The following is a 26,612-nucleotide window of genomic DNA, read 5'->3' on the forward strand; positions in this document are numbered from 1 at the left end:
ACACTGTTGCTAAACACCGGATACTTGCCATCACTTCCTTCGACTGTGAAGGGTTTAAACGTGTAATCTATGATCGCTCTATTAATATGAACGTCAAAGCGTCATAGGGTCACTTTGCCAATGCTTTTATCACGCAGATGGATCTTTGCATTTGTAAAATGAGTCAGCAGTTGCGTAAAACACACCCCAGATCGTGCGGTTTTGCATTCTCACAGTGATGTTGATTCCGTCGTTCTGAGACACGCCGTCTGCTATCGCTTCGCTGAGGGCTTGTGCATATAGCAGAAATCCGTCATGGAAACAGCCAGCAATAAAATCCATCTGAGGAAAGGCGAAACAAATTTGGTACAGTGTCAGTACAGGGAAACAGGGTGTTCGAAACCTATGTGACATTCTGTGTAGACATAAGGAAGAGTGGAGTACGATGTTACAGGTTTTACTTCATTTGTTCCGTGAGACAGATATAAAAGTAATACACATAATTATAAGGTCCAGCAAAGCTGAAAATGTTAACATGATTATTTGTGCTGCAGAACATAAAATAAGATATTTTAAAAAATGCCCATTTAGATAGGCTCATGTATATGTCCAAAAGAGCATGTTCTTTTAGAGAATCAATAAAGACATTCTATATGGAAAATGTGTTCATAAATTGTACCCAAAGAAAATGTTTAAAGGAGACATCAGATGAAAACCCCACTTTTTCTGTGTTTAAATGCTATAATCGGGTCCCCAGTGCATCTAGCAACCCAGAAAACGTGAAAAATAAGAACCCAGTAAGTTTGTTTTGGTGTGCCTTTCCCTGCAAGCATGTGAGAAATCGAGCCGTTCAGATTTCGCTCCGATTGTGATGTCCAAAGCGGATTTTATTATAATATTACCGCCCCTTAATCTACACAGTTCCACCCACCGCGCTCCGCCATTGTTGTTTTCACAAGCGACAGCGGTGTACGTGACGCCATGGCTAAAGTTTGTGGACAACATGCAATGTAGTCGCTGCACAGAGTCCAAACCTAGGAAGAGACAGGAGTGGATTTATTTTATTTTTAGTGGAAATCCATCAGAAACCATAAGTAAAAACCTGCTTGTTTGCGCGAATCACTTCAAACCGGAGTGCTTTATCAACCTGGGACAGTACAAGTAGGATTAGCTAAACTGCCGATGCAAGTAATATTTATCAACAGTCTGAATTGATGTAAATGTACCGTATATATAGGAGGATAGCGTTAGCATATGATAGCGAAGGGAGCTAAGTCAGTCACGGGCTAAATAGAACATTCAAAAAGCCAGTGTTAAACTTACTGTATATAAGTGCAGATGGACACTTGGGAGTTTAGCTGTATGAATGTTAATACATTACGTGCATTAATATGTTTAGCTGCGGCAAGCTGTTTGTTTTGCTAAGGAACAGGGGCGAACACTGGGGTTAGTTTCATTTTAAACGTTTCAAATCATTCGTGCTTAGGCTGAAAAATCTGTCACAGTTCAATTCAATTCAATTATATTTATATAGCGCTTTTCACAATGTGCATTGTTCCAAAGCAGCTTTACAGGAGAAAATAAGAAAAACTGAAAAACACAAAAAAGGTAAAACACAGCACAGTGCATGGTGTTTATAGAACAAGCAAGATTATTCTAGTAAATAATATCTAATAAATGCAGTCACCCAGTGGTTTATTTAGCATATTTTGTCACGAATGTGAGGAACAGAAGAACCCAATTGCAGGCAGGCGGTGGTGAAGGGGTTAACAATAACTTTATTATAGCAAACAAAACAAAACACCCACGAGGGGGTAACGAGGACAACACTAATATATATAAAAACTGAAACCAAAAAACTTCCCACGTGGGGGACAAAAAACAGCAGGACAAGAGTAAACTAAGAAACTAAACACGACAACGTCAAAACACGAGGCAGGGTAAGGCAGGGCAAGATGAGACACAGTAAGGTAAGGTCCTCACAAGGTCCTCAACTGAACACAGGCACACAACATCAATACACGGCATGATTACACAGGTAAGTACAAAGGTACAGGTACAACGGACGAGCCACAAGACAATGAAACATGAGGACTATTTAAAGGGAACACAAACGAGGGATAATAATACAGGGCAGGTGAGGGTAATGAAACACGGCCGGGAAACAATACAGGAAACGAGAGGGGCGGGGCCAATGACAAGACACGGTAAGGCACATGGAATATCAAGAGATAAACACCCCATGGCTTTCCCACACTAAACATAAGGGATCTGTCACGATCCTGCCCCAAGACTACAAAATCATGAATAAGAAGGCAGGACCATGACAGAGCCCCCCCCCCTTAATGAACACCCCCAGGTGTTCACCAAGGGGCCGACTAACAAGACAAGACAGACTGGGACAGTGACAAGAACCAGACAAACATGGTGAACATGACAAGGGGCAGACAAGCAAGAATAATGAACGGGTTGGGGTGGGATAATAAAAATAACAAACATGGGAGGGGTGGTGGGATCAGACAAGGGTTTGTAGGGGGAACAGGCTTAGTCCCTGGGCGCACTTGAGGGCGCGGAGTTCTGGGGGACTTGGGGGGGAGTCCTGGGGGGTACCGCCGACTGGAACGTCGGCAGGACAAGGTTGGGCGCCGGCTGGAAGGCGGGCTGGAAGGCGGGCTGGAAGGCTGGGGGCCGGCTGCATAGCCGGCTGGAAGACCGGCCGAGTCGCTGGCTGGAAGGAAGGCCGGCCGGGACGCCAGTTGCACCGGACTGGACGACGGCTGCACCGGCTGGGAAGCCGGCTGCACCGGACGGGACGCCGGCTGGATCGCCGGACTGGACACCGGCTGGATCGCCGGACTGGACGCCGGCTGGATCGCCGGCTACTGCACCGGCTGGGAATAGGCCCGTGCTGCCCGCCGCTGCCTCTTCTTCTTCAGCCGAGCCACCCGCCTGGAGGTCGGCTGAAGGAAAGAGGCAAACGACACGGCTGGCTCCGGCTGGGACTCCTCAGAAGTGGACCCCCAGGATGCTCGCCTCCCCCGCTTGCCAACGAGGCTGGTGGACGGTGGAGAGGCTGGAGAGGGTGAGGAGGATGGCATCTGCAGGGAACCACCCTCTTGGATCGTGACCAGCAGAGATGAGTAGCTGGTATATGTTGAGAGCGTGGACTCCGATCGCTCCACGGCGGACAGCCACACGTCGTCGAAGTCCAGTGGCCTCAACGCCCTCATCTCCGCCCTCGAGAGTGGATTCCTGAGACCGGAGTTGAACAGCACCGCAAGCTCCTCCTCCCCAAAGACGCCATTCTCGGCGACGTCCAGGAACCTCTCCACATATTCGTCCACGCTCTCTCTCCCCTGGCGAAGTCCGCAGAGGAGTTGAGCTAGGTGGGACCGTCCAGTGTTCATGCTGCCTACTGGGTACTGTTGGGGCTCGTCCGTTTTGTCACGAATGTGAGGAACAGACGAACCCAATTGCAGGCAGGCGGTGGTGAAGGGGTTAACAATAACTTTATTATAACAAACAAAACAAAACGAGGTAACGAGGACAAGACTAATATATATAAAAACTGAAACCAAAAAATTTCCCACGTGGGGGACAAAAAGCAGCAGGACAAGAATAAACTAAGAAACTAAACACGACACAACGTCAAAACACGAGGCAGGGTAAGGCAAGGCAAGATAAGACACAGTAAGGTAAGGTAAATACTCACAAGGTCAACTGACCTCAACTGAACACAGGCACACAACATCAATACACGGCATGATTACACAGGTAAGTACAAAGGTACAGGTACAACGGACGAGCAACAAAGACAATGAAACGAGGACTATTTAAAGGGAACACAAACGAGGGATAATAACACAGGGCAGGTGAGGGTAATGAAACACGGCCGGGAAACAATACATATCTTAGAGAGCGTGATGGGTTGTAGTGTGGTAGAATCTCTGTTATGTAGGTAGGGGCTAAACCGTTTAACGCTTTATAAGTAATTAAAATAACTTTAAAGTCAATACGATACTTAATGGGTAACCAGTGAAGGGTTGATAACATTGGGGTTATGTGATCGTATTTTCTGGACCTGGTTAGAACTCTGGCAGCTGCATTCTGAACTAACTGTAGTTTGTTTATTGATGCTGCAGGACAACCACTAAGGACAACCACTAAGCAGTGCATTACAGTAGTCAAGTCTTGAGGTCACAAATGCATGAATAAGCTTCTCTGCGTCAGCAACACATAAAATATTTCATAATTTGGCAACATTTCTAAGGTGGAAGAAGGCTGTTTTTTGTGACATTTGAGATGTGATTTTTAAATGACAGGTTGCTGTCTAATATAACATCTAGGTCTTTAACTGTATTTGTTGGAGTAACAGTGCAGCCTTCAATTTGCAGGTTATAATCCGAAATATTCTGCTCACGTGTCTTTGGTCCAATAAGTAATATTTCTGTTTTATTAGAGTTTAAAAGAAGGAAATTACAAGTCATCCAATGTTTTATATCTTTGTTCGATGCACTCAATTTGGATAGCTGGAAGGAATCATCTGGTCTTGATGAGATATATAGCTGAGTATCATCTGCATAACAGTGGAAGCTAATTCCATGTTTTCTAATAATGTTTCAAGGGTATAGCAAGGGTCCTAAAACTGATCCCTGAGGTAATCCATAATTTACTTGCGTTAGACTTGATGATTCCCCATTTAAATGGACAAATTGATGTCTGTCTGATAAGTAAGATCTGAACCATTGTAGTGCCTGTCCCTGAATACTGGTATAATTGTGTAAGTGATCTAGAAGTATTTTATGGTCTACAGTATCGAACGCAGCACTATGGTCAAGCAGGACTAGGAGTGAGATGTTACCTTTATCTGATGCTATAAGCAGGTCATTTGTAATTTTAACGAGTGCAGTTTCAGTGCTATGATGCGGTCTAAAGCCTGACTGAAATTTTTCGTGTATGTCATTATTTTGTAAGAAAGAGCACAACTGAGTGGACACTACTTTTTCTAGTATTTTAGACAGGTGAGGGAGATTTGAAATCGGTCTATAGCTTCCTAGTTCATTGGGGTCTAAGTTTGGTTTCTTGATAAGAGGCTTAATGACGGCCAGTTTAAAGGGTCCTGGGACATGGCCTAGATGAATTGACGAGTTGATAATGTTATAAATGTGCTCAATTGCAATGGGTAATAACTCTTTTAATAATTTAGTTGGTATGGGGTCTAATAAGCAAGTTGTAATTCATAGGACAGACTTGGAGGTTGAGTTTTTACTATTTGTCTCGTATGTTTTCAATTTTCTCTGTAAAAAAATAATGAATTCATTGCTACCATGGCGGAATAACCAGGTCAAGTGATGTCTGTTTATTTGTTAATTTAGCAACTGTACTAAATAAAAACCTTGGTTTGATTTTGTTACTTTCTATGAGGTTACGTAGGTGCTCAGCCTTTGCTGCTTTTAGTGCCTTTTTATAACAGCAAACTAGCTCTCACGTTGTGTGTGTAACGTTATAACTTGTCAATGACAAGCGCTAAAATCCATGTAATTCCGCTGAGATCTGCAGTGGATTCCGTGGATTTTAGGTAAGCATACACGCACAACGTAAGCGCATTAGCTGTTTGCTGTGACTTATTTTTTTGTCTCCGAACGAATGATTTGAGACGTTTAAGACGAAACTAACCGCAGAGGAATTCAGGAAATATCATTTAGCTAAAACATTGCCACTGCACGTGTGTTGTGTTGAAAAGCCGGACAGAAGGGGGGTGGGGTTCGCTGTAACTCATTATCAGTTAAAGAGACATGCACCAAAATGGGTGGCTGTGAGCATAGCTGTTTTTGACGAGGCAAGAAGAGTTTTGTTTACACAGCCATCGAGTGTTTTTAAGCAAAATATGTTCCAGACATTTCATGAAGACCCTAATAAATCATACCAACTTGTGCTTGTCTGAGGAGACCTTTAATAACATTTATTTGCATTGTATAATAAAATGATCATTAAAGCAGGTGAAATGACACCGACAAATGAAACACTATCAATCCTAAAAATATTTTACGTGAACATCAGCGGATGAATTAATCTTTACACAGAACATTTGTGTATTTTTTAATTATTCTAGATTTTGCATGCTTGCAGTTATTGTGTTTTGATGCATTATGTTTGTTAATTAAATAATTCAATGTTCATCGTCATTTTTCGTTGTTTGCCTAGCAACTAATAGAGCGTTTGGACCCAGAAGCAGAGGTGCATGAAGTCAGACATAACATGGAGATGAAGACATGCTCAACGACTCAACTTACTCACTGGCACCCAGTGGCTCTATATTTCAAGTCTTCTAAAGTCATACAAAAATTTTGTGTGTGGAAAAGACTGAATTTAATCTCATCTTTCCTTTCGAGTGATTTGTCAAATAATGCGTTTAGAACATTGAGTCAGTTCAACCTGAGAACAAGTTGTTCAGGCTGGTTAACAGATTGTTCAGATTTGTCAAAGAGCTGACTTAAAAGAACGATCTGTGTGCCAAGAATTTTTATGAATAGTGTGTTCCAAAGTCATGCAGTCTTGGAACAAATTGAAGGTGAGTAAAATTATTTTTTGGTTGGGTGATCATATTAAATAGAATTTGGAATGCAGGCTTTGAAGTTGGCACATGGTGTAGGACTACAGAAGTTCCCTATTTTTTGTCCAATACACAGCTGATTCAGAAAACGGAGAATGACACGAGGAAGCCAAACTCAAGCTTCAAGCGCTTTTAAGTGTCACATTTGATCTTGTAGCCGAAGCAAACACACTTGAGTTCCCTCAAGCTGAAGAGTGTGTTCATAGCTTTCAAGACAGAGATACAGAGCCAAAAGAGAACTATGCCAGGCTGGACAAATGTTTTGATTAAATTTGATGTGACAGATGGCCGTGCTTATATAAAAACTTGATCTTGTTTAGGAGAAACTCACCATTGAAGGTTCCAGTTTTACATTAAAGTCCTGTGTTGCTCTCTTGTGGAGATCTTTTCGAAAATCTGCATACTCAGAGCTGTCTGGCTCCCGGTACGTTACAATGAACACAGACTAAGGGAAAAAATTAAGAGTCAGACAGCTAAGATTCATTAAAAAAACAAAGTGATCTGGCCTTTCGGCAAATATTCATGTCTTGACACACAAAGTTACAGGGAATTATGATGAATTCGTTTTCTTAATGGTACTGACATGTGACAAAAATAATGCAGGAATTTGGCAGGAAAATACATTTATTCTTTATTTCATTATAATAGTAGCACAGTCATTATTTAATACAGTGCATGGCCTGAATTCAATACACATTATAAAGTGGTACGATGCATTTGTCATCTAACCTATTTATTTTGATATGTTTTAAGCCTATTTGTGTTTTTGCAATAGTGTGGTTAGACTGTAAGTTTTGAATGTTAAATGTGAATTTTGTCATTGTTTTGAGTTTATAGATAACAATAATACTAAAAGTCACAAAATTTCATAAGGAATTTAAAAGTACATATTTTGGTTACCTTTAAAAACATTTTGTCAGGCTGCTACAATAGAAACTTAAAGTGATAGTTCACCCAAAAATGAAAATTCTGTCATAATTTACTCAGCCCCTTGTCATTTCAAACATTTCAAACCTTTATGACTTTTTTTCTTCCGCAGAACACAAAAGAAGATATTTTTAAGAAAGTTGGTAACCGAAGCCCCCATTCACTTCTATTGTATGGACACAAAACCCATGCAAGCGAATGGGGGCCAGTTAACAACCTTCTTCAAAATAACTTATTTTGTGTTCTGCAGAAGGAAGAAAGTCATACAGGTTTAAAATGACAAGAGGGTGAGTAAATGATGAAATAATTTTTCTTTTTGTGTGAACTATTCCTTAAAAATTAAGAATGTTAAAATACAAATATTCAGGCATGTAGTGAACTACACTGTGATGTGCTAACCTGTTTATGGTCATGAAAAACCTGACCATTTCATTTAATTGTGTTTTCAGTTAATTATCAATGTTATTTATATATATAAATGGGGTAAATAATCTGTTAATAAAACATGAATCGTAATGTTAATGCGTCATTTAATAAGCTCGTAAAAAATATTTTTTGTTTAAAAATATTTTATTGTTGACTGTGTAGTTGTGACTTTTTCAAACAATTAATATAATTTATGTCCATTCAAAACACATCACTTAGTAGTTTTTTATTCTGATTACATAAGGCATACTTCTTGTAATGTGTTACCCCCAAAACATCAAAAACAGATGTATTCTGTCCAGCTGTATTAAGCCATTTAAAAAGAAATTACTACAAATGCTAATTTTAATGAATGGAAGCCTAATGGGTTTTTTCTGGAAATCTAAGCAACCAGAAAGGCTCTTAATGAATATTAGTTAAATTAGTTAAATTACTAAAGGCTGTCAAAATAACCCTCAAATGAAAATCACCTTGCATAGATTCACACGACAAAATCATACAGTACTACAGTGAACACGTTTGCAGCTTATTCAAACCGTAACTGTAAATTCTGATACCACAAAAGCAGACAAATGGCATTTACAGATGAACCATATTAATGAGAGTAAAAACTGACACCTGAAATAACTTTTTGGGATCATTCCACTGGATCTCTGAGCTCTGCCAGGGAACTAAAGCATCGCCACTTAGACTCTCAGCAAACACGTCAAGGTAGAAGATGGCGAAGTCCTCTGGGTTGTTCACCTCATCCTCAAAGAGCTTCATTATATGGAAGAACGTCTGTAGTGGGCCGCAGATATACACAACTGTGACAGAACAAGACAAGATATATGGAGAATGTAAGACATCAAAATACAAATATGCATGCAAGTATTATCACCATTTCTTCTTGCAGTCATCTGCCGTGTTTGTTTATAGTAGAATCATGTTTGATTGTGACCTTGTTTTCAGTCAGGAGCCTTATTTTGAAATCTTATTTGTGAAATTTCTATACGCCTATAAGCAACAGTAGTGATGCCTACTGTACCTACCACTAATAACTGCTAAATGTTCAAATGATTTGTGGGTTGTACCTGACTCTTAAAAGAGGTTGGATCGAAGCACAGCCAACTCTTCCTCTCCGCATAGAACAACATATTGATGCACATGCAAAAGCTTTTGCATCTGTGTGTGAGATTTCCCTGGTGTCTACTCAATGAGCATTATTTCCATTTGCAGCATCTCTCAGTATTGCTGCCCGCCAGATCAGGGGCCCGGCTCCCAGTCAGCCGACATTTCCTTAAGTGTCAGACCAAGTCTGCCCCTCAGCTCCCAAATCCTCAGCTCTTCCAGTTTATACAGACAAACCTAAGCCAAGTCGTCCTGCTGTCTCCTGGCCGATCTCCAAAACAAATGTATGAGAGGGCAAGGAAAATGTTCAGCGGCTTTATAGAACTTATAAGAATCTGTCTGTGTCTGGCTGATACAAAGCCCGTGAAAACTGCCTGAGAACATTTTGTTTCACAAGAGTCCTCTCTGATGCTCTGAGGTTTTTTGCCATTTGTTTTTTCATTTGCTTGCCGTAGGATGTTCTGTTGCTGCCCAAATCATTTGTTTGTTTTTTGAACACATAGAGCTATCAGTGCTTGTTTTTTTTTTAATGTTTGCAACTGGTGAATAACATTCATGTCGACAGTCTTCATCCAACTCAGTTTAGGAAATTGTGTGTATTGATATAAATATGACATATGGGTTATACTGTAGATAAAGAACGCAACCTCTCCTTTGTCTAAAGAATATCAAAATTTTATATTGCATGAGTCAGGAACACATATTTGCTTTAATGCCATTTTCTCAGTTGTGAAACGAACTATGTATATGTGTATTACTTGTGTGTGAGGTGTTCACACACGCATGCACACCAACAAGAAAACATAGCATGCCACTGTTTCCTATTTGGCTTTTTCACATTTGGCTTTAATCTGCTTCCATTCATCTAAGAGGCAAAAAGACACAAACTTGAACAACTTGTTACATTTAAAAACACCTAATATTCTTTAAGCCTTTAAATAATCACAGCCAACTCATTTTTGCTTGGTACATGAAGAACCCTTTATCATTCCAAATCAGACTTCAGTATTTAAACAAACCCCTAAGCATTAAACCTCTGGGCATAACCACTGTTTTGATCTGTATTAAAAGTCATTGTAATGATTGCTGTTGATACTATTTTGAATCTTTTCTGAATCATTTCCGACATGTATTTTAAAACCAAAGGAATAAAAGAAGTCTGGAACCTATAATATTAGTGACTCCAACTCAAAATGTTTTCCTCCATCAATTTCTCTCTCTTGACTGTGTATCGATGCAATGAAGAAATAAAAAGACCAGGAAAAGTGACACAGCTTAAGGGCTGATCATTATCTCATTGATGATTGGAATGTGAGCTCACAAACTGAACAAGCCCAAACAACAACCAAAAACATTAATGAATCTGACCCCGAGGGTCAGGGGAACAAAACCCGTTGAGGAAAGTGTGAGAAACATCCTGAAGTCTCTAAACATAAACCACTATGGAATTTTGAGACAATACTGAATATTTAAAAGAAAAAACTGACATCCCCTACTGAATTTGTACATCTCATGCCATGCGTGAAGCCGAGAACACCAGTGTTTCAAACAGCAAAACTAGTTATAAGTGTTAATAATAATTATAATCAGTTGTTCTTCTGAGTATAGTTTTTAGCTGTAATATAATTCACCAGCTATAGGCTGTTTGCAGTTGCCAAGCAACTTGCCGCAACAATAATGAATGTGCAATCAAAAGTGTAGCATTAAACCAATCAGAGATTAGCATTGATTCAATTTATAATGCAAGTGGCTGCTTTCATTTTAAACTAGGCGCACTTAAAGGTCCAGTCAGTGAAATCTAGCGGCAAGGTTGCTAATTGCAACCAACCGCTCACTCCACCCATCCCTTTCGAAACACTACGACGGCTGACAGAACATGGCGAATTACATGCAAGGGGACCCGTGGTGAATGTAGATAGAAATAGCTCATTCTAAGGTAATAAAAGCATAACGCTTCACTGTGTAAGCTCTTTATACACCTCTAGCTATGTATATTATATTGCATTTCTATCAATAGATCATCCCAAAAATGACACACTGGACCTTTAAAGCGTTCTTGCCAAATATTGTTAACTACATACTTGTAGTTATACGGGTAACGATTAAGATGTGGGTTGGCACATAGTAATTACACAGCAGGTAGATACAGTACTATGCACATGTAGAACAAGACTGTAAACTAAAGTGCTACCATGCAAGCTATAGAAAGTACATATGCACTACTCGATATGTAATGTTTTATTGCTATTGTCACTATGATGCTACATATGCATTAATAAGGTTTAAAAACCCCAGTTTAAAAGCTCAAACATTGCATGTGGCACAAACACATGATCTCACAGCTGATATGAAGTGTGGGTTATTTTAATACAATGTCTTTGAAAACCTTTTTAAATGATGTATTCATCAAAGTTAACCCAGCTCAAAGGTGCATGATGCTTGTGGGCTTGCAGGTATTCATAAATTAATCTCACAAGTAAGTAGTTATCAGTAACTGTGAACAGACAATCAAGCTACAACAGTAAAACAGCAACTGCAAGCATTAGCCATAAAAGTGCTCTAAATGTTCTCCTATTATAACAGGGTGGTTAAATGTCAGAACAATCTAGATAGAATGGCTCCCAAAGATTACTAAATGATAAGGTAAATAATCAGAGAACGTAGTCACGTAGAGCTTCTATCGCTTATTTTAGTATATTTTTCAGTTATTTTAAGTATTTATTTAGTAAAAAAAAGGCTACGGCACTGACAAAACCAAGTTTAACCGAGTGAGTTTATGATAAGAACATAATTCAAAACGATTACTTGTGTACTTTCATTCTTTATGTCTGTATCATAATACGTAACTGGAGAATATATTTTCTTTCTCAAAATGTCAAAAGCATGGCTATTAATAACAAGTAACATCTTTTAAAAAGCTGCAAGCAACATGGGGCTTTCCTACGCATTTCGTGTTCAAAGGAGACACTGGGAGACAGATATGGATGCGTGTTACCATGGCAGTATGAACACAGCAACGATAGGCATCAATCTGAAACTTATTAGGACTCTGGCATGAAAACTTAGCCAAACACATAAATACTAAACTTCTGATGAACATTATTGTTTTTACGAGCAGAACATTGCATGTGTCATGTTATAACTACTATTAAATGTTATTTATGTTGCGAAAGCGTATTTCTAGAACTGAGTTATAAAGTAGAGATCACAGAGATTTTACTGGCATGTTTGACTGGCATTTTAGGTCAAAAATGAACTAACACGGTCAAATCAAATTGCTAGATTATCCAAGTTTAGGGCACAAAACTGGAAAACGCAACCGTGTAGCGGTTATTGCTGTCTGGCTGTATTCAATAGGCTGCATCATCCCTGCCAGATGCAGCTGTTCTCAGCCTCTTACAAGATAAACATTTTTATTGATTTTTTCTCTTTTGCTGAAACGAAAAAAGAGCTGAAGAGGCGCTGCAGAGATGACAAACTTATTACGCTAAAATGTGTTTGTATGTTTTTTTAATGTTCGTGTTGTCTCAGAAATATTTTCCTTCCTCAACAATCCATTTGTTTTACTAACAGAAAATCAAAAAGGCATTTTGAAGAGTAAATAACTAAGAGGAATCTCACAGATTTTCAGTAGATTCACGTGAAACTATTGTATGATGACATGAGGTCTGTGATCTATGCTTTGTAGAATAAAAGAAAAACGTTTGTTTACTTTTGATAGCTAAAAGACCTGGAACATTAAAACTATTTTTAGCATACATAAATACAACTATTAAAACCATGCAATGTTTTATGTTAGGGTAAATTTAGCAAGTAGTTGGCAGAGAATGAAACTGAAAAAATCTGTGCATCAATGCTCTTTGTGAGCTTTCCTCTTTTCACAAGAAATATCAAAGAGCAATGTCAAAAAGTACAATAGTTGGAGAAGAATAGGTGGTGAAAGCTACACAAAAACATGATTCTCTAAGTTATTAAATTATTAAGTTATTGAATCATTTTTTCTTGCAATACCATTTGGTCTTTCTTATTATCCGAACAGGACAAAAAAATCTTGAAATCTGGGTTTAATACATCAAAACTTTGAGAAGAACATTATGCAGTCAGCATTCTGTGACCAATGTGTTGTTGTCTCTGGCACTATGACATAAAATATTTCTTTATTAAACTAAAATGAACTAATGAATTGTGTTTTGTGAATCATTCCCTGTAAACCAGAAGATTTAGATTAAAGACTGGTAGTTTTGCCTCTGATTTTGGACACAAAAGATCTGAGTGACGTATTATTTCGGTCCTGCAACTATAATTGTTTTTGACAGCTCAAGAGGTTACAAGAATGTCAAGCGCTGTATCAAAGACTCTTTAAAATAACATTGTGTTAACGGTTCTTTGCAGCAGCTTAAGTTCAACAAAGAAACCTCTTTATGTAAAGAACCACGGTGTTATACCATCATGCTCTATATGATTCTTTGAACATAAAAGCTGTTAACTGGCTTTCTAAAAAAAAACAATTCCAAAGGAATTCGTAGGAGTGTGTCTGTTGCATTGAATGTTTGTCTACGCTTTACAAAACCTTTTTTATTTGATAGGGTATTAAACAAAATAATTTTTCAGATGATTGTCAAGGTCTGTGTTTACAGAGAACAGGTCAAATGCTTTGCTGTGGAAGTCGAATTGGTGGTGCTGTAAATAACTCTCAGACCAGAGGGCCAAAAATATAGCCCAGAGTAACACAGGTGCATGGTGTCACCCCTTTGGTGTCACTGAAGGTTTATTCTTTATAACTTTTATAGGCAATGATATCAATATCACAGTAGCCAGCTTACTGTCATTTGAGATGTATTGGACTGGGCACATCAGCAAAGACATGTGGTTGCCATGGAAGGATGCTTTATGCAGGAACAAAAAATAACCACACATTCATGAAAAGGGAAATTGTACCAGGGGCCAGATGATGATACCATGATAACACATTATAATCTACTGTAATAATTCGACTTTATCTGGGACTAAAAAATACATTTTTATATTAGATTATTACCACATGATGTATACGTTTTATAGGTTACTTACAAAACAATTCATAGAGTCATTTCACTTGTTTTTGATCAATTATTTAATTTGTCTACTGTAAAACAACACTTTAAAGTTGAGCTGTTGAACTGAATCTAAACTTACTTCTCCCGTTGTCCTTAATAAATGTGATGATTTCTTTATAATTTAAAGTTTGGGGATCATCGTAAGGATAAGCCTCCACCGTGATGTTCTCATCTCGCAGAGTGATGTAAATGCCCTCGGAGAGGAAGTAATGCGGCCGATCGTCTTGTTTGAGGTCGTGAAAAACCAACAGCGCGCGACTGGTCCAGTTAAAATGCGCGTGAAGGTAACTGATAAAGTCTCCGAGTTTGGTCGTGGTCGGACCCGTCCTGACGATAGTTTTAAACTCTTCCCTTTTATCGAAAGCATACGCTAGTCCTCCAGCAGTTATCAGCGGGAGTTTCCAGTGGGATGCGAACCGTCCGACGGACGCGACGGAATACGCGCAGCCCGGTCCAATGAACGCATCGGGGTTATTGTAAAGTTTTGTATCTACGGCGATAATCTGAGCCACGTTTTCTGAACAAGAACCAGACGAATCCTCTGTGCTGAAGTTGAGGAGGTTTATGGTGTGTCCCTTTAAAAGTCTGCTGGTCTGAATTTTTTCTTGCGCCATGCGGATAGCGGGGAGGACGCGCGGCAATGCCCACGGATACTTTAAATTGTCTGGCAGCATCACGGCCACTGTAATGTGTTCTTTATCAGTTCTGCATCCTGGTATGAGTACGAAGATAAACAACACAATGAGAGCGCATCCCATCCTAAACACCGATCCCATCTTAAGTCAAACAACCAATCCAAGTGGACGCGCACCGGGTAAGATGGTATTCTTCTCAAATCAAACTCATGTGTTTTTTTGTCAGTAAGACAAATCCTCTGCCAAGTGGAAAAAACAATCCATTCGTAACGCTTCTCAGAAGCCCTGCAAAGTCTTATGATGGGGTCTCCTTGTGCTTTATTAATGGAATTGTTGACTCTCCAGTGAGTGACTCCAGTCTGTGATAACATCCATCCAGATGAGTCCAACTCAACGGAGTGCAGCCCTCAGCACGGCCCCCTACACGTCATGACAGCTACTAACCCATAGACTAGTTAACGGCTCCCTCTGTCTGTCAGGGCAATTATTTCGTCCCATTGTTCGTTTTCTACTTACCATTACACCGACTGCAGGAAATGTTTTGTGAATTATTAGCCTATTTAGTAGGCCTAAATTTAAATGTTAATATTCATTTGGGACACATACATATTCTCAGAACTTGTTTCTGTTTATTTTCTATGTAGCTTTGGGAATAATACTGACAAAACTGCTAACTAAATGAACACAGAGAATATTTCCCATTAGACACATAAACTGTTTTATGCATAGCAACAGCGCTGTAGTGGCATTGTTGGATATACTAAATGCAGCTTGCCAACATAAGCGCAGGGATTTCCCAGAGCTATTTCCAGTTGCCTCCTCTGCATCTTTGTATTTATCCTGTGTTAAAACCAAATGTTCAAGGTGTTGCTTTTTGACAATGATCATCATAAACACCGTCCTGATCTGAAGTTTCACTGGACAAGTCTGCTGTCATATGAAATAAAAAGAAAACATTGTAGTTATTACAGAAGAAATCATGCTTTAGTGTTCCATCTAGGGAAAAATATGCAGACCTGCATGAACAAATTCTAAAATCATAATTTTGTGTATGTATTTAAAAGAATCAGCAATAGTTACATATGTACCTTATTATTCGACTATGGTAAGAGTATTAGTTGCTAAAAGGTCCATGACACCTGCAATTTACACTTTGTTATGAAAATATTTAATAATATTCAAAATATTATGTGTGAAGACAACTAAGGAGAATAAAATTGCAATATGCATTTAAAGTACAAACATGTCAATTTATTATTTTGCACAGTGAACAAAAGGCAATAGGTGTCTTTGATACGACACAATACAGTTCGTATTCATGTTTCTAGTCTCTAGTTGCTCAATACGGATTATTGAGTGGTCTTGGGTAGTCTGTAGACACCAGTAGACACAATAAGCTCATGAGCTCTGACTTTCTTCTGCAAAAATGCCTGCAGCTCATTTACATCCATCTCAGTCACACCAGGCCCGGCGGCCACGAACATTCTCAGCATCGAGTGGATCCTCTCCAAAGTCATGCTCTCCAGGTTGGTCAGCATGGCCTGAATGTAGGCCCAAAACAACTAATATAACAAAAAGAAAGGGGCGATCTTCGTTACATTATTCTAAAAAATTAAAAAGTATTTCATATTTGCAAAAGTTTCATGATGTGTAAATGTGCACATGTTAGTGTATAAATCACCTGTAGTTTCTCCTCTCTCTGCTCAGACTGTGTTGCAGTATTGGAGTCTCCCTCTTCATCGCTGTCAATGAGCATAACGCTTCTGTCACTTCTCTCTCTGGAGGAGCTTGTCTCCTGTATGGTATAGCGTCCACCAGCTTCCTCCCGCACGACGCCCTGCTGCTGCCACAGCGCCAGCTTCCTGCGCACCATCTCCTGCGGGACGCCCAGAACGCCGCTCAGGTCTTCTAAGGTCCATGTGCCTAACAACAACAAATATGAGGTCTTCAACTTGAGGCTACAATAATTTGCCAATGCAGTGCATTGTACATTTGTTTAACAGATTTGAAATGTCCCACATTACAGTGATTTAATGAACATGATGAAGTTTTGGCTTTTGTATTGACAGTAGATAGTATGAGAGCAAAGGCAGGAAACCCTTTGGAGAACCAAAGAGTGCGAAAATGTGATGTACAACGATAATGCTTTTAAGTTTGTAAATCAATTTGTTTCACATTCTTTCTAATGGCTTATCTTCCATACTACTTGTACAGGCACTAGCATCCGCGTGCCAGTCTCTCTACTATTTGTATCAACCTAAAACTTTGACTAAATGTAACGTTTTGAAGTATTAAAGTAATTCAGTAATTCTAAACCACTGCCATTTGCATACTGCAGTATTTCAGTACCTTCAGTATATTGTGCAGCCCTAAACAATACAACTTAATTCCCATCCAGAATGGCTCTAATGGCACGCCAGAACAGACTTTTATTCTCCACACCTTTTTCCTGAAAGTGTAGAATGATGGCAGCGTGGATGGGAGACACAGTGAGGTTTGACATGGTTCTGTCCTCCAGTTCCACGTCCAGCGTAACAGAGCCCAGATGAGGTTTCCATCTAAGAGTCCTCATGGCCTACACAAAAAAAAGAGAAACAGATATTTTCAAAACATGTACCAGCTCGAAGTAGCTTCCCTGCTAAGGCGTTTCTAACAAGGTTTCCATTGTTCTGCTCAACACAAAATAAGATATTTTGAAGAATGGAGGAAACTAAACAGTTCTGGGGCACCATGGACTACTACTGTATATAAGGTACAACTAGGACCACAAAATGGCTATGATGTGTATTTCACACTCTGGAAATAACTTGATATCCCATTTGTGACTGATTGGTGTCCCACAGCTGTTACCTAAGATCTTATGGAGACTATATTGTATCATATGAAAAACAAGAATCTAAAAGGACCATAAAATCACTGTTAACCCACCTTAAAGGGGTAAGTTCACCCAAAAATGAAAATTCTGTCATCATTTACTCACCCTCAGATTGTTCCATACCTGTATGAATCTCTTTGTTCTGTTGAACACGACAGAAGATATTTGGAAGAATGTCAGTAAGCAAACAGATCTCATCCCCCATTTACTGTCATAGTAGGGAAAATAAATACTATGGGAGTAAATGGGGGATGAGATCTGTTTGGTTACTGACATTGTTACAAATATCATCCTTTGTGTTTAGCAGAACAAAGAAATTTATACAGGTTTGGAACAATTTGAGACTGAGAAAATGATGACAGAATTTTCATTTTTGGGTGAATTATCCCTTTTAGGCTGACTAAAATGCAGATAAACTAGAGTACCTTGAGTTTCTCAAAGCGGTGTGTATAGTCCTCCATAGCTTTGGAGACGACTGCAGGCAGCTCCATCTTTTCCTCCTTCAGCTGGGGCCAAAACTCAGAGGAGAGGATCATTGCAGATAATGGCAACGTAGGCTGCTCCTCTGGAGGGAGACGACTCTCCTCCTCACGTATATTAGTGTTGATCCGCCGAGAGTCTGCTACATCCTGAAAAGCCGTACATCAAGTCAACAGCGCATGGAATTAAATCTAGAAAAAATTCCATGTCATGTTAAAATGTGGAATAGAGCTTTGAAGAAAGTGCTCACCTTTAGCATCACCTCACAATAGTGCATGTGCGATTCGCCGAACCTCAGTTTTAGCAGCTCGACGTTACGAATCTCTCTAGAAAACAAGAACAGACAATAGAATTTAAGTGTAGATGTTAAAGCAAAACAAACAAACATTATCTTTCATTCTCATTTGTTGAAATAAAACTTTTACGTTTCACATGCACAAAGATTATAGGGACAGTTCACCTAAAAATGAAAATTCTGTCATCATTTAACACACAAAGAACACAAAGAAAGATATGTTAATAGAATGTTAGCAACTGACATTTCGGAGACATCATTGACTACCATAGTGGAAAAAATTTAAATGGTAGTCAAAGGTGCCCCAGAACTGTTTGCTTTCCGAAATTCTTTAAAATATCTCATTTTGTGTTCAACAGATTTTTTTCGACTATGGTAGTGAATGATGTCCCAGAACTGAAATTCGCTAACATTTTGCAAAATCTTTCTTAATTTATACAGTATTGGAAAAACTTCAGGGTGAGTAAATGAAGACAGCTTTTTCATTTTTGGGTGAACTGTCCCTTTAAGCAATCAAAACAAAAGACATTTGCACAACATCTTGAATGTAAACCAGCAGCAGCAGCAAAAAAAATTCTTTAGGAGTCAAATATATGGAGCAAAATAGTCATTAAAAACTAAACTGTCAAATGATTAATCGTGATTAATCGCATCCAGAATAAAAGTTTGTGTACGTAATATATGTCGGTGTACTGTGCATATTAATTTTGTATTTTTTTGTATACATACACATGAATGCATATATTTGAGAAAATATATAAAATATAACAATTAATAAACGTTTATTTTGAATTTCAATTATTGGTAAATATAAATTGATACATTTAAATATTTCCTAAATATAAATACAAAATTAACATGCACAGTACACAGATATATATTATGTAAACGCAAACTTTTGTTCTGGATGCGATTAATCACGATGAATCGTTTGATAGCCCTAAACTAAATGAAGACAAATGTGATACTAATAAAGAACTGATGTGTAGTCACAATGATGTCACAAATCTGTCTGTAGTATTTTTTACATCATAATTTGAATATAAAGCATTACAGTAGAATCTCAATTGGTTAACATAATTTTACTATTATTGCAAGGTACATTTTAAGTGAATTGACACTATTGAACTTACTAAGACAATTCAAGAAAATAAATGGAAGGTTAGTGGAAAGTTGCATTTGTATGATTATCTACATGTAGGTCACCTGGCTGTGTTGTAGTTGAGCTGATGCAGAAGTCGATCTGCCATGACAGTCTTATATTCATTAATGAAGATCTCTTTACTTCCATAAATGCTGACCAGCAGACTGATGATGTCAGAGGAGCGCCGCTTAGAGCCGGTTTTATCTACAGACAGATAAAATAATGTGGATTACCTTTTAGAACTCACAGAAGAAAGAAAGAAATACTAAAAAGAATAATGTTCTTAATTTTTTACATTTATTTTATTTACTTCAAATTGGTCAAAGCCAAATCTATAAAGACATGTAAAGGTATTGGGGTTTTCGTTTTAAACCCTGCCGTGTATTAGTGGTTAGCACAAACCTGTGAGCGCATCAGTAGGATCTGGGGTCCAGTCTTCTGGATCACTGCCTTCATCTTCACTGTCCTGTGTCTCCAAGGTAACAGGGTCGGCTCGAGAAAGCTCATTGGCCAGATCACTACAACCCTCCGCATCACCCGTAAGACTGCCGACTATCTGACGTACAGTGTCCTCACGAGTTCTTAATAACAGTTACAACAAATGATAAAACAGAGAGTCAAAAACATTGTAGACCCCAGACTGGCTGTAGATATTCTCAATTCCACCAGACTAACCTGAGATACTTGCGAATGGGTTGGCATGCCACCTGCAAGATTACCATGGAGGGGTCAAGCTCTCTCAGAGCTTTGATGGCAGAGATATAAACAGTGATGATGTCAGATGTGTGGACTCCTGGAAGAAGGAAAAGACAATGGTAAAGGTAAAGGTTTGGTTGGTTCGCATGGTCAGCTTAGTCCCCAAAAAGCGTGTTTCTCTTTCAACTGTGACTCAAAAGTAGTTATGTATAAAAAACATTTTTTGGCTCAATTTAAGGAAGTGTACAGCTATTTACATTTTTCAATTAGCATATGCTTTTAGAGACATACAAACGATTTTGTTAACAATTGCTATTAATGATGATGTAGTATGGCTATAACCATGTCAAATGTAATAAAGTCAAACTATTTACCAGAAAATTGTAAATCAAGTGTGAAAACCCTGACCTGGATGAAGCAGTCGTGTCTCAAAGGCGGATTTGAGGGAAGCAAGGAGCTGCTGCCTCTGATTAGTCCGTTCCAAACAGAACTTGAGATCTTCAATGGCAGGAATAGACTCTGGAAAATCTGCAATGATCCAGCAGTTAAAACAACTTATCATAAAACCACACAGCTAAGATTACCTATAGCAGAGCACCCAAAACTTCACCTCGTATAATGCTGAACAGCTCCTCTATCCTCATGTTTACATAGATGCGGCAAAAAAACTGATGCATGTGACAGTGCCAGCGATGGAGAAGCGGATTGGCTGGCTGACCAGTGTTTTCATCAGTGGGCATTGCATTGTGGCACGCCTCCTCCACCTTACTGGTAAACACCCTGCTCAGCCACCCCAGAATCTGTTCTAGCCACTGTAAACAAAGTAAGAGTGTTTTAAGAATAGAAGACAATCTATTAGGAAAATTTAGGCTCAAAACATGTGAATAGAGACGCTTCTAGGTGTGAGGAAGTATTTGCGTTTTGTTATGTGTCAATTAATATTGCATTTAAATTGCCCAAATAATTGTCAGTATTATTCTCACAGGGAACCTTAAAAGGATAGTTAATAATACAATTTAAAACATAAATAAAGATTCTGTCCTTTACGGTGCTTAAAATCTGCTTGACTCTTTCTTCTGTGAAACACAAAAGAAGATACTTTGAGAAATGTCTCCGTGGTTTTGAGTCCATACAATGGAAGTCAAGGGAGGCCAGTGTTGCTTGGTTACCAACACTCTTCAAAATATCTTCTTTTGTGTTCTGCAGAAGACATTCATACATGTTTGGGTGAGTAAATTACAGATTTTTATTTTTGGGTGAACTACCCCTTTAGCCAATAGCATACATGATGACATCAGCCTTTCTTTGAAATGACCAATGAGTAGTGTGCCATGTTTTGATACAGTAATTTGATTTTATGTTGACTCTAAAATGCCAGTAAAAAGGGTGATGTTATACCTCATTGAATTCTGTAAGAAAAGAGCTCTCATATTCGCCCCTGCAGCGCTCCTCCATCCTCTGCTCAATGCGCTTATGCAGGATGCTGGTTACGGCCTCTGAGCTCACACGCTCCAGCAGCTGTAGTCTGGAGCTGAAAACAATATTATTGTTTTGGAATAACAGCCACAGACATTCTTTAAACAGTTTAACTTGATTTAAATGTAGAATATTCCTTTAAACATTTCATGTGGTAAGAAGCAATAACATAAAATACTAGGCCTATTTATAATTGTAAACTACAAAAGGCATAGTTTTTTAAAGCAACAAACAGTACACAGAATATATTTTTCACATCACAATAATTGCTAGGACTTTTATCATGGTATACGATATTATCAAAGTTTTATAGTATTAATTTCCAGATACGTTCAATGTCATGCACCTGGCGTCATGTAGCTTTTTTATTTACTGACTGCATTAAAAATATCAGCATGCTTAAAAATATATTTACATTTTTCTTATCAAGGGTTTTGTTTACACTTGCCTTGCTCTGTTTGAGCATTCTTGATCTTGACATATTAATAAAAAGTAAGATACTGTTATCTAGAATTATTCACTGTATTTTGAATTACTCTTGATACAATTATGCAAATCAGTTATCACCATTAACTGTATTATTGAATGCTGACACAACAAGTGTAATGATTATATTATTTATATTGTCCAAACAATTGTGGTGTCACCAGAAAGGTTTCTTCTTTCACTCACAGTATGTAGCTGAGTTCCTGAAGCTGATGCAGGGCTTCCTGACACCAACACAGCTGAGGAACAGCATCGCAGCCTGGGCACAAACCACCTAAATTGGGTTCAACGGCGCTCTCCTCAGCCACCACAGCTTCCCCCGCCTTACTCATGTGCACGGAGAATGTGCGCCTGTAAAACTCCAACACCCGCTCATGTAGCACAAGGGGAGGCGAAAACAGGAGGATGGCACGAATGACAGAGAAAGCTCTCTCAGTCAGACCTCTTGCCCCTGGACCACACAGATGCCCGTGGCCCTCATCCTGCCATGACCCTAATCTCTCCAGACCACCTTGCGAGGAAAAAACGATAGAGAATGATGAGCACAACAAGAAGAAGCTTAACAAATATTGAAAGCACATCCTTGGGTCAGATCAGACAAAGATAAATTAGATATTTCTTTTTTATTTTCAAGACCCATACACAAGCATACATTAAAAAACAGTTATCACAGAACAGACTGTGACATACCAAGGAAAGGCTCCAGCTGTTGCAGCAGTTTTCTAAAGGCCCCCAGTAAAGCTGCTGCCCTGTCCCTCTCCTCTAACTCCCCATCTGGCTGTTTGAGTCCAGTCCAGAACTCTGGAGCAACAACTGTGGTCAGACGGACCTGTAGCGTCTCCAGCAGCCAACCCTCCGCATACTGACTCAGTCCGTGCTCACAAAGCAGGGCTAAAGCACCAGAGAGAACCTCACTGGTTGAAGCGTCCGGTGGCACGGGAGACAGCTAATAAGCAAAAATCACATTTGCGGTTGCAGCTCCAAACAATACAAAGTGTGACAAAGAATATCAACCATATAGAGCATTATTTAGATGGATATTTAAATGTAAAGCCAGGATATACCAGGTTAGGTGGTCAATACTGTGGTACGGTAATAGTGGCATGCTAAAACTATGATGCTCTAATGTACTGAATTATTAGCATGGTATTAACATGGATCGTTAAAAGTATGCGTGTCTTTGTTAGATTTTGTTAGTGCCGTTGTACGGCAAAATTTTCATTTCCACCTGCAATGCATGTGTTTAACTTCTTAACTAGTGTTAATTAGTGTTAGCGGTTAATAACTGCTGTTAAGTGTCACTTACTAATTCAGATGTCACTGTATTCCAGGCTTCTGTCAGACCCTGCGGCATTGACTGCACCTCATTCATTCCTGCTGTTCAGATTGAGAGCAAAAATTAGATACTGAATTATCATACGTATATATTCACTACAGTCCGCCAGTGTTTTGTCCAAACATCATATTGTCGCCATTCAAAACAACCTTCAACACGATTAAAAAAGATAGCGCTCTTCTTCAAACACCTGTCGCGTAATGATGACGTCATTGAATGAAAAAGCGTGACAGCAGCAGTGCATTTTTTCCAGTTTAGGGGTTACTAAAAACGTTAGGGAGTTGATAATAATAATACTACTGCTGCTATTACTAATAACAATAATATTAATAATAATACTAATTCGAAGATAATGAACATATTATAAAAAACAATTGTTAATCACAGCTTTATTTTTATGTGTATATTATTTTGGCAAAACAGTACTTCGTAATTGGTTAGGAATAATAAAAAATACAGAATTTTGCGTGTAAGCCCTGTGGTTTCTTTTCTTTTATAAATATTTTTGTGATCTTTATTTTCTTCTCCGTAGGAATTATTTTTTGTGAATTCTATATTGCTTGTAGAAAATTAATGAAATACAAATTTAAATGTAACAAATAAAACAAATAAAAGTCTACCGGAAGCTGTTGTTGCGACTCGTCCTGAGCGTTCCCATGGAAACAGGAGGGAGGCTTGAGTTTAGCCGCTTCTGGAATGTTTTTAAAAGAAACTCCCCCTGCAGGCTCGCGGTATTTAACGTTTGGTAAAGTGTGTTGCTTGTAATTCTAGTCAAAGTCTGACTCTGACAGTACATCCAGCCAGCCATCTTTACCGTCAAGCTGTATGAAACGCGTTGTTGCTGTTGAAAAAGTTACTAACGTTAGATCGGGGTTGTGCAGGTGAGGTGGCTTTGCCTTTGAGCTAGTGAGCTAGCTTGCTAATCAGAATGACTCAGCAAGGAGCTGCGCTGCAGACCTACAACAATGAACTTGTCAAGTGTAAGTAACTGTCGATACAGATACATAATTTTGCTGTAAGAAACATTGCTTTTTCTTTGATAACTTCATTCTCATAAACTGTCATGGGAAGAAGCAACTCGGCTAGCGAGTCTGCTGTAATCTCATTTAACTGCAAATGAGGTTAGTTTGCTCTATCTTGTTTGTGTTATCTGTAAAGTAATTGTAAGGCTGAAGTAACTGTTCTTCAAAATTAAAATTCGTCATTTTGTCTTGTCGGAGTGATTGAAACACCTGAAATGCAAATTCTAGTACGGAATAACCCTTTGTTTTAGGTTTTACAGATTTAAATTCGAAGGCTGATAAATGTAAATCAGACTGTATGAAGAAAAAAGTGAATATATTCTATATTTAAATATAGTTATGGATCAAGCTTTGTTTGTGTTGTAATGTCATTGCATTAGTAAACTAAAATTAAACTGAATGTCGACAAATCGTTTGTTTGCACGCTTTTGTTAAAGGGATAACAGTTACTTCACCCAAAAATGAAAATTCTGTCATCATTTACTCACCTTCGAGTTGTTCCAAATCTGTATACATTTCTTTGTTTTGATAAACACAGAGAAAGGTATTTGTAAGAATGCTTGTAACCAAACAGAGCTTGCACCCCATTGACTTTCATAGTAGGAAAAATTACTTTATCTTTTTTTGTTTGTTCTGTTGAACACAAAAGAAGACATTTTGAAGAATGTAGGACAGCAAACAGTTCTGGGGCACTTTTGACTACCATTATATGTTTTCCTACTATGGTAGTCAATGAGGGGCGAAATCTGTTTGGTTATAAGCAGAAATCAGAATGAGGCTTTCTTATTTGTTTTTGGTAACCTAAAACTGTTAATGTAAGTTACATTCTAACAATTTAACCTTACAATATTATTTCAAGCGCTTTAGCATTACATTTTGTAATGCTTGCCATATTCATGAGTATTTTGTGTTTGTTTGTTTTATCGCAAATATCATACAAATTATGAACATAAACAGAAAGCCAGTGCAGCAACACCTTTCTTTATGTATATCTAATTTGACACAGGCTGACCCATGTTATGCATACAATAAATGAAGCACAAAATATTGGTCTCTTTCCAATTCCATCAAGACCAAGGTGTCTTTATTTGAATTCACACAAGGTGATATAGCCCAACTCACAATTGCACGTATCAGCAAGAGTAACTGCTGAATAAGCCCTCATCTGCTACTCAAACATACTCCCTCTCATCCATCACAACATGAATGTAAAGAAAGAACCGTATGGAAAACACTCCACAGAGATATTTTCTTCTCGTGCTTGGAATTTAGAAACGTACTAATAATAGAACTAATAAGTACTCCCCTTCATCCTCTTCATCTTTAGGTATAGAAGAGCTGTGCTCTAAAAGGGAAGATCTGAACAGGTTGATCCAGCAGGAGGAAGCAGAGAAGGCTCGTCTGCAGCACGACATCCGTGTGCTGACGGAGAAGCTGAGCCGCGTAAACGAGAGTCTGGCACGCCGGCTCAGTGCTCGTGCTGATTTTGACCGCACGATAGCAGAGACGGAGGCTGCGTACATGAAGGTAAAGACATGGTGATAAATGCCATAAAGTGTGTGTGTGTCAGCAGGACATGGTGTGGATGAAATGTAATCGAGATATAACCTTATTTCCTATTTGAGAGGACAGAAATACTTTGGAACATGAAGAAATGTGGTCAATTTTATATTGTGTGTTATATGTTAAGAAGTGAATAACCCTCCCTTCTGCCCCTCTTTCAGATTCTTGAAAGTTCTCAAACACTTTTAAGCGTTCTGAAGAAGGAAACGGGAAATCTGACTAAAGCCACTGAACCCAGAAGTAACAAAGATCATTGAAGAAGGCTGAATGTTCTCCATTCTTTGTTCTTATTTCTGTATGAGCATTCTTTCATCATCACACAACATTAACTTTTCATTTGTGTCAGGAAACCATGTATGTAAAATGTATAGATTTATGTTTTGATATGGAATTAGTGTTTAATATAATACTTGTATTTTAATGTGACATTTTAATAAAGATAACTTTATAATA

At 38.6% G+C, this 26,612-nt stretch overlaps 3 protein-coding genes across 3 annotated transcripts in view; 1 reads left to right on the top strand and 2 right to left on the bottom strand.

Annotated features, from left to right (window-relative positions):
• The window catches only part of npr2 (natriuretic peptide receptor 2), a 44,758-nt gene extending 29,828 nt beyond the window's left edge, over nt 1–14,930 (bottom strand). The window contains exons 1-4 of the mRNA XM_057354480.1: nt 14,231–14,930; nt 8,564–8,751; nt 6,924–7,037; nt 186–321 (exon numbers count right to left, since the gene is read on the bottom strand). Coding sequence (XP_057210463.1) covers nt 186–321; nt 6,924–7,037; nt 8,564–8,751; nt 14,231–14,927 — 1,135 coding nt within the window. The 5' untranslated portion in view covers nt 14,928–14,930. The remainder of the gene's footprint in view (nt 1–185; nt 322–6,923; nt 7,038–8,563; nt 8,752–14,230) is intronic.
• Nucleotides 14,931–16,119: 1,189 nt separating this feature from the next.
• Nucleotides 16,120–23,784, bottom strand: anapc2 (anaphase promoting complex subunit 2). Its single transcript, XM_057354497.1, has 14 exons — nt 23,545–23,784; nt 22,929–23,184; nt 22,425–22,749; nt 21,675–21,807; nt 20,887–21,088; nt 20,685–20,804; nt 20,256–20,373; nt 19,983–20,161; nt 19,643–19,784; nt 18,392–18,467; nt 18,087–18,290; nt 17,229–17,361; nt 16,468–16,709; nt 16,120–16,348 (listed from the first exon to the last, which is right to left on the bottom strand). Exons 1-14 carry the CDS (start codon nt 23,608–23,610, stop codon nt 16,136–16,138), a joined length of 2,409 nt encoding a protein of 802 aa, XP_057210480.1. The 5' UTR covers nt 23,611–23,784; the 3' UTR covers nt 16,120–16,135.
• A 469-nt stretch (nt 23,785–24,253) lies between these two features.
• ssna1 (Sjogren syndrome nuclear autoantigen 1) lies at nt 24,254–26,610 on the top strand. The gene is made up of 3 exons (XM_057354509.1): nt 24,254–24,554; nt 25,924–26,123; nt 26,321–26,610. The coding sequence occupies exons 1-3, from the start codon at nt 24,503–24,505 to the stop codon at nt 26,414–26,416; spliced, it is 348 nt and encodes a 115-aa protein (XP_057210492.1). The 5' UTR covers nt 24,254–24,502; the 3' UTR covers nt 26,417–26,610.
• Nucleotides 26,611–26,612: the final 2 nt, after the last annotated feature.

The sequence above is a fragment of the Triplophysa rosa genome, linkage group LG2 (assembly GCF_024868665.1).
Source record: "Triplophysa rosa linkage group LG2, Trosa_1v2, whole genome shotgun sequence".
Classification (NCBI taxonomy): domain Eukaryota; kingdom Metazoa; phylum Chordata; class Actinopteri; order Cypriniformes; family Nemacheilidae; genus Triplophysa; species Triplophysa rosa.

Coding starts and splice junctions, on each gene's coding strand:
- ssna1 (XM_057354509.1), top strand. CDS start 24,503: ATGACTCAGCAAGGAGCTGCGCTGCAGACCTACAACAATGAACTTGTC. Junction 24,555..25,923: donor CAACAATGAACTTGTCAAGT/GTAAGTAACTGT, acceptor CTTCATCTTTAG/GTATAGAAGAGCTGTGCTCT. Junction 26,124..26,320: donor CGGAGGCTGCGTACATGAAG/GTAAAGACATGG, acceptor CCCCTCTTTCAG/ATTCTTGAAAGTTCTCAAAC.
- anapc2 (XM_057354497.1), bottom strand. CDS start 23,610: ATGAATGAGGTGCAGTCAATGCCGCAGGGTCTGACAGAAGCCTGGAAT. Junction 20,374..20,684: donor GACACGACTGCTTCATCCAG/GTCAGGGTTTTC, acceptor TCCTTCTTCCAG/GAGTCCACACATCTGACATC. Junction 17,362..18,086: donor ACCGCTTTGAGAAACTCAAG/GTACTCTAGTTT, acceptor TTTTTTGTGTAG/GCCATGAGGACTCTTAGATG.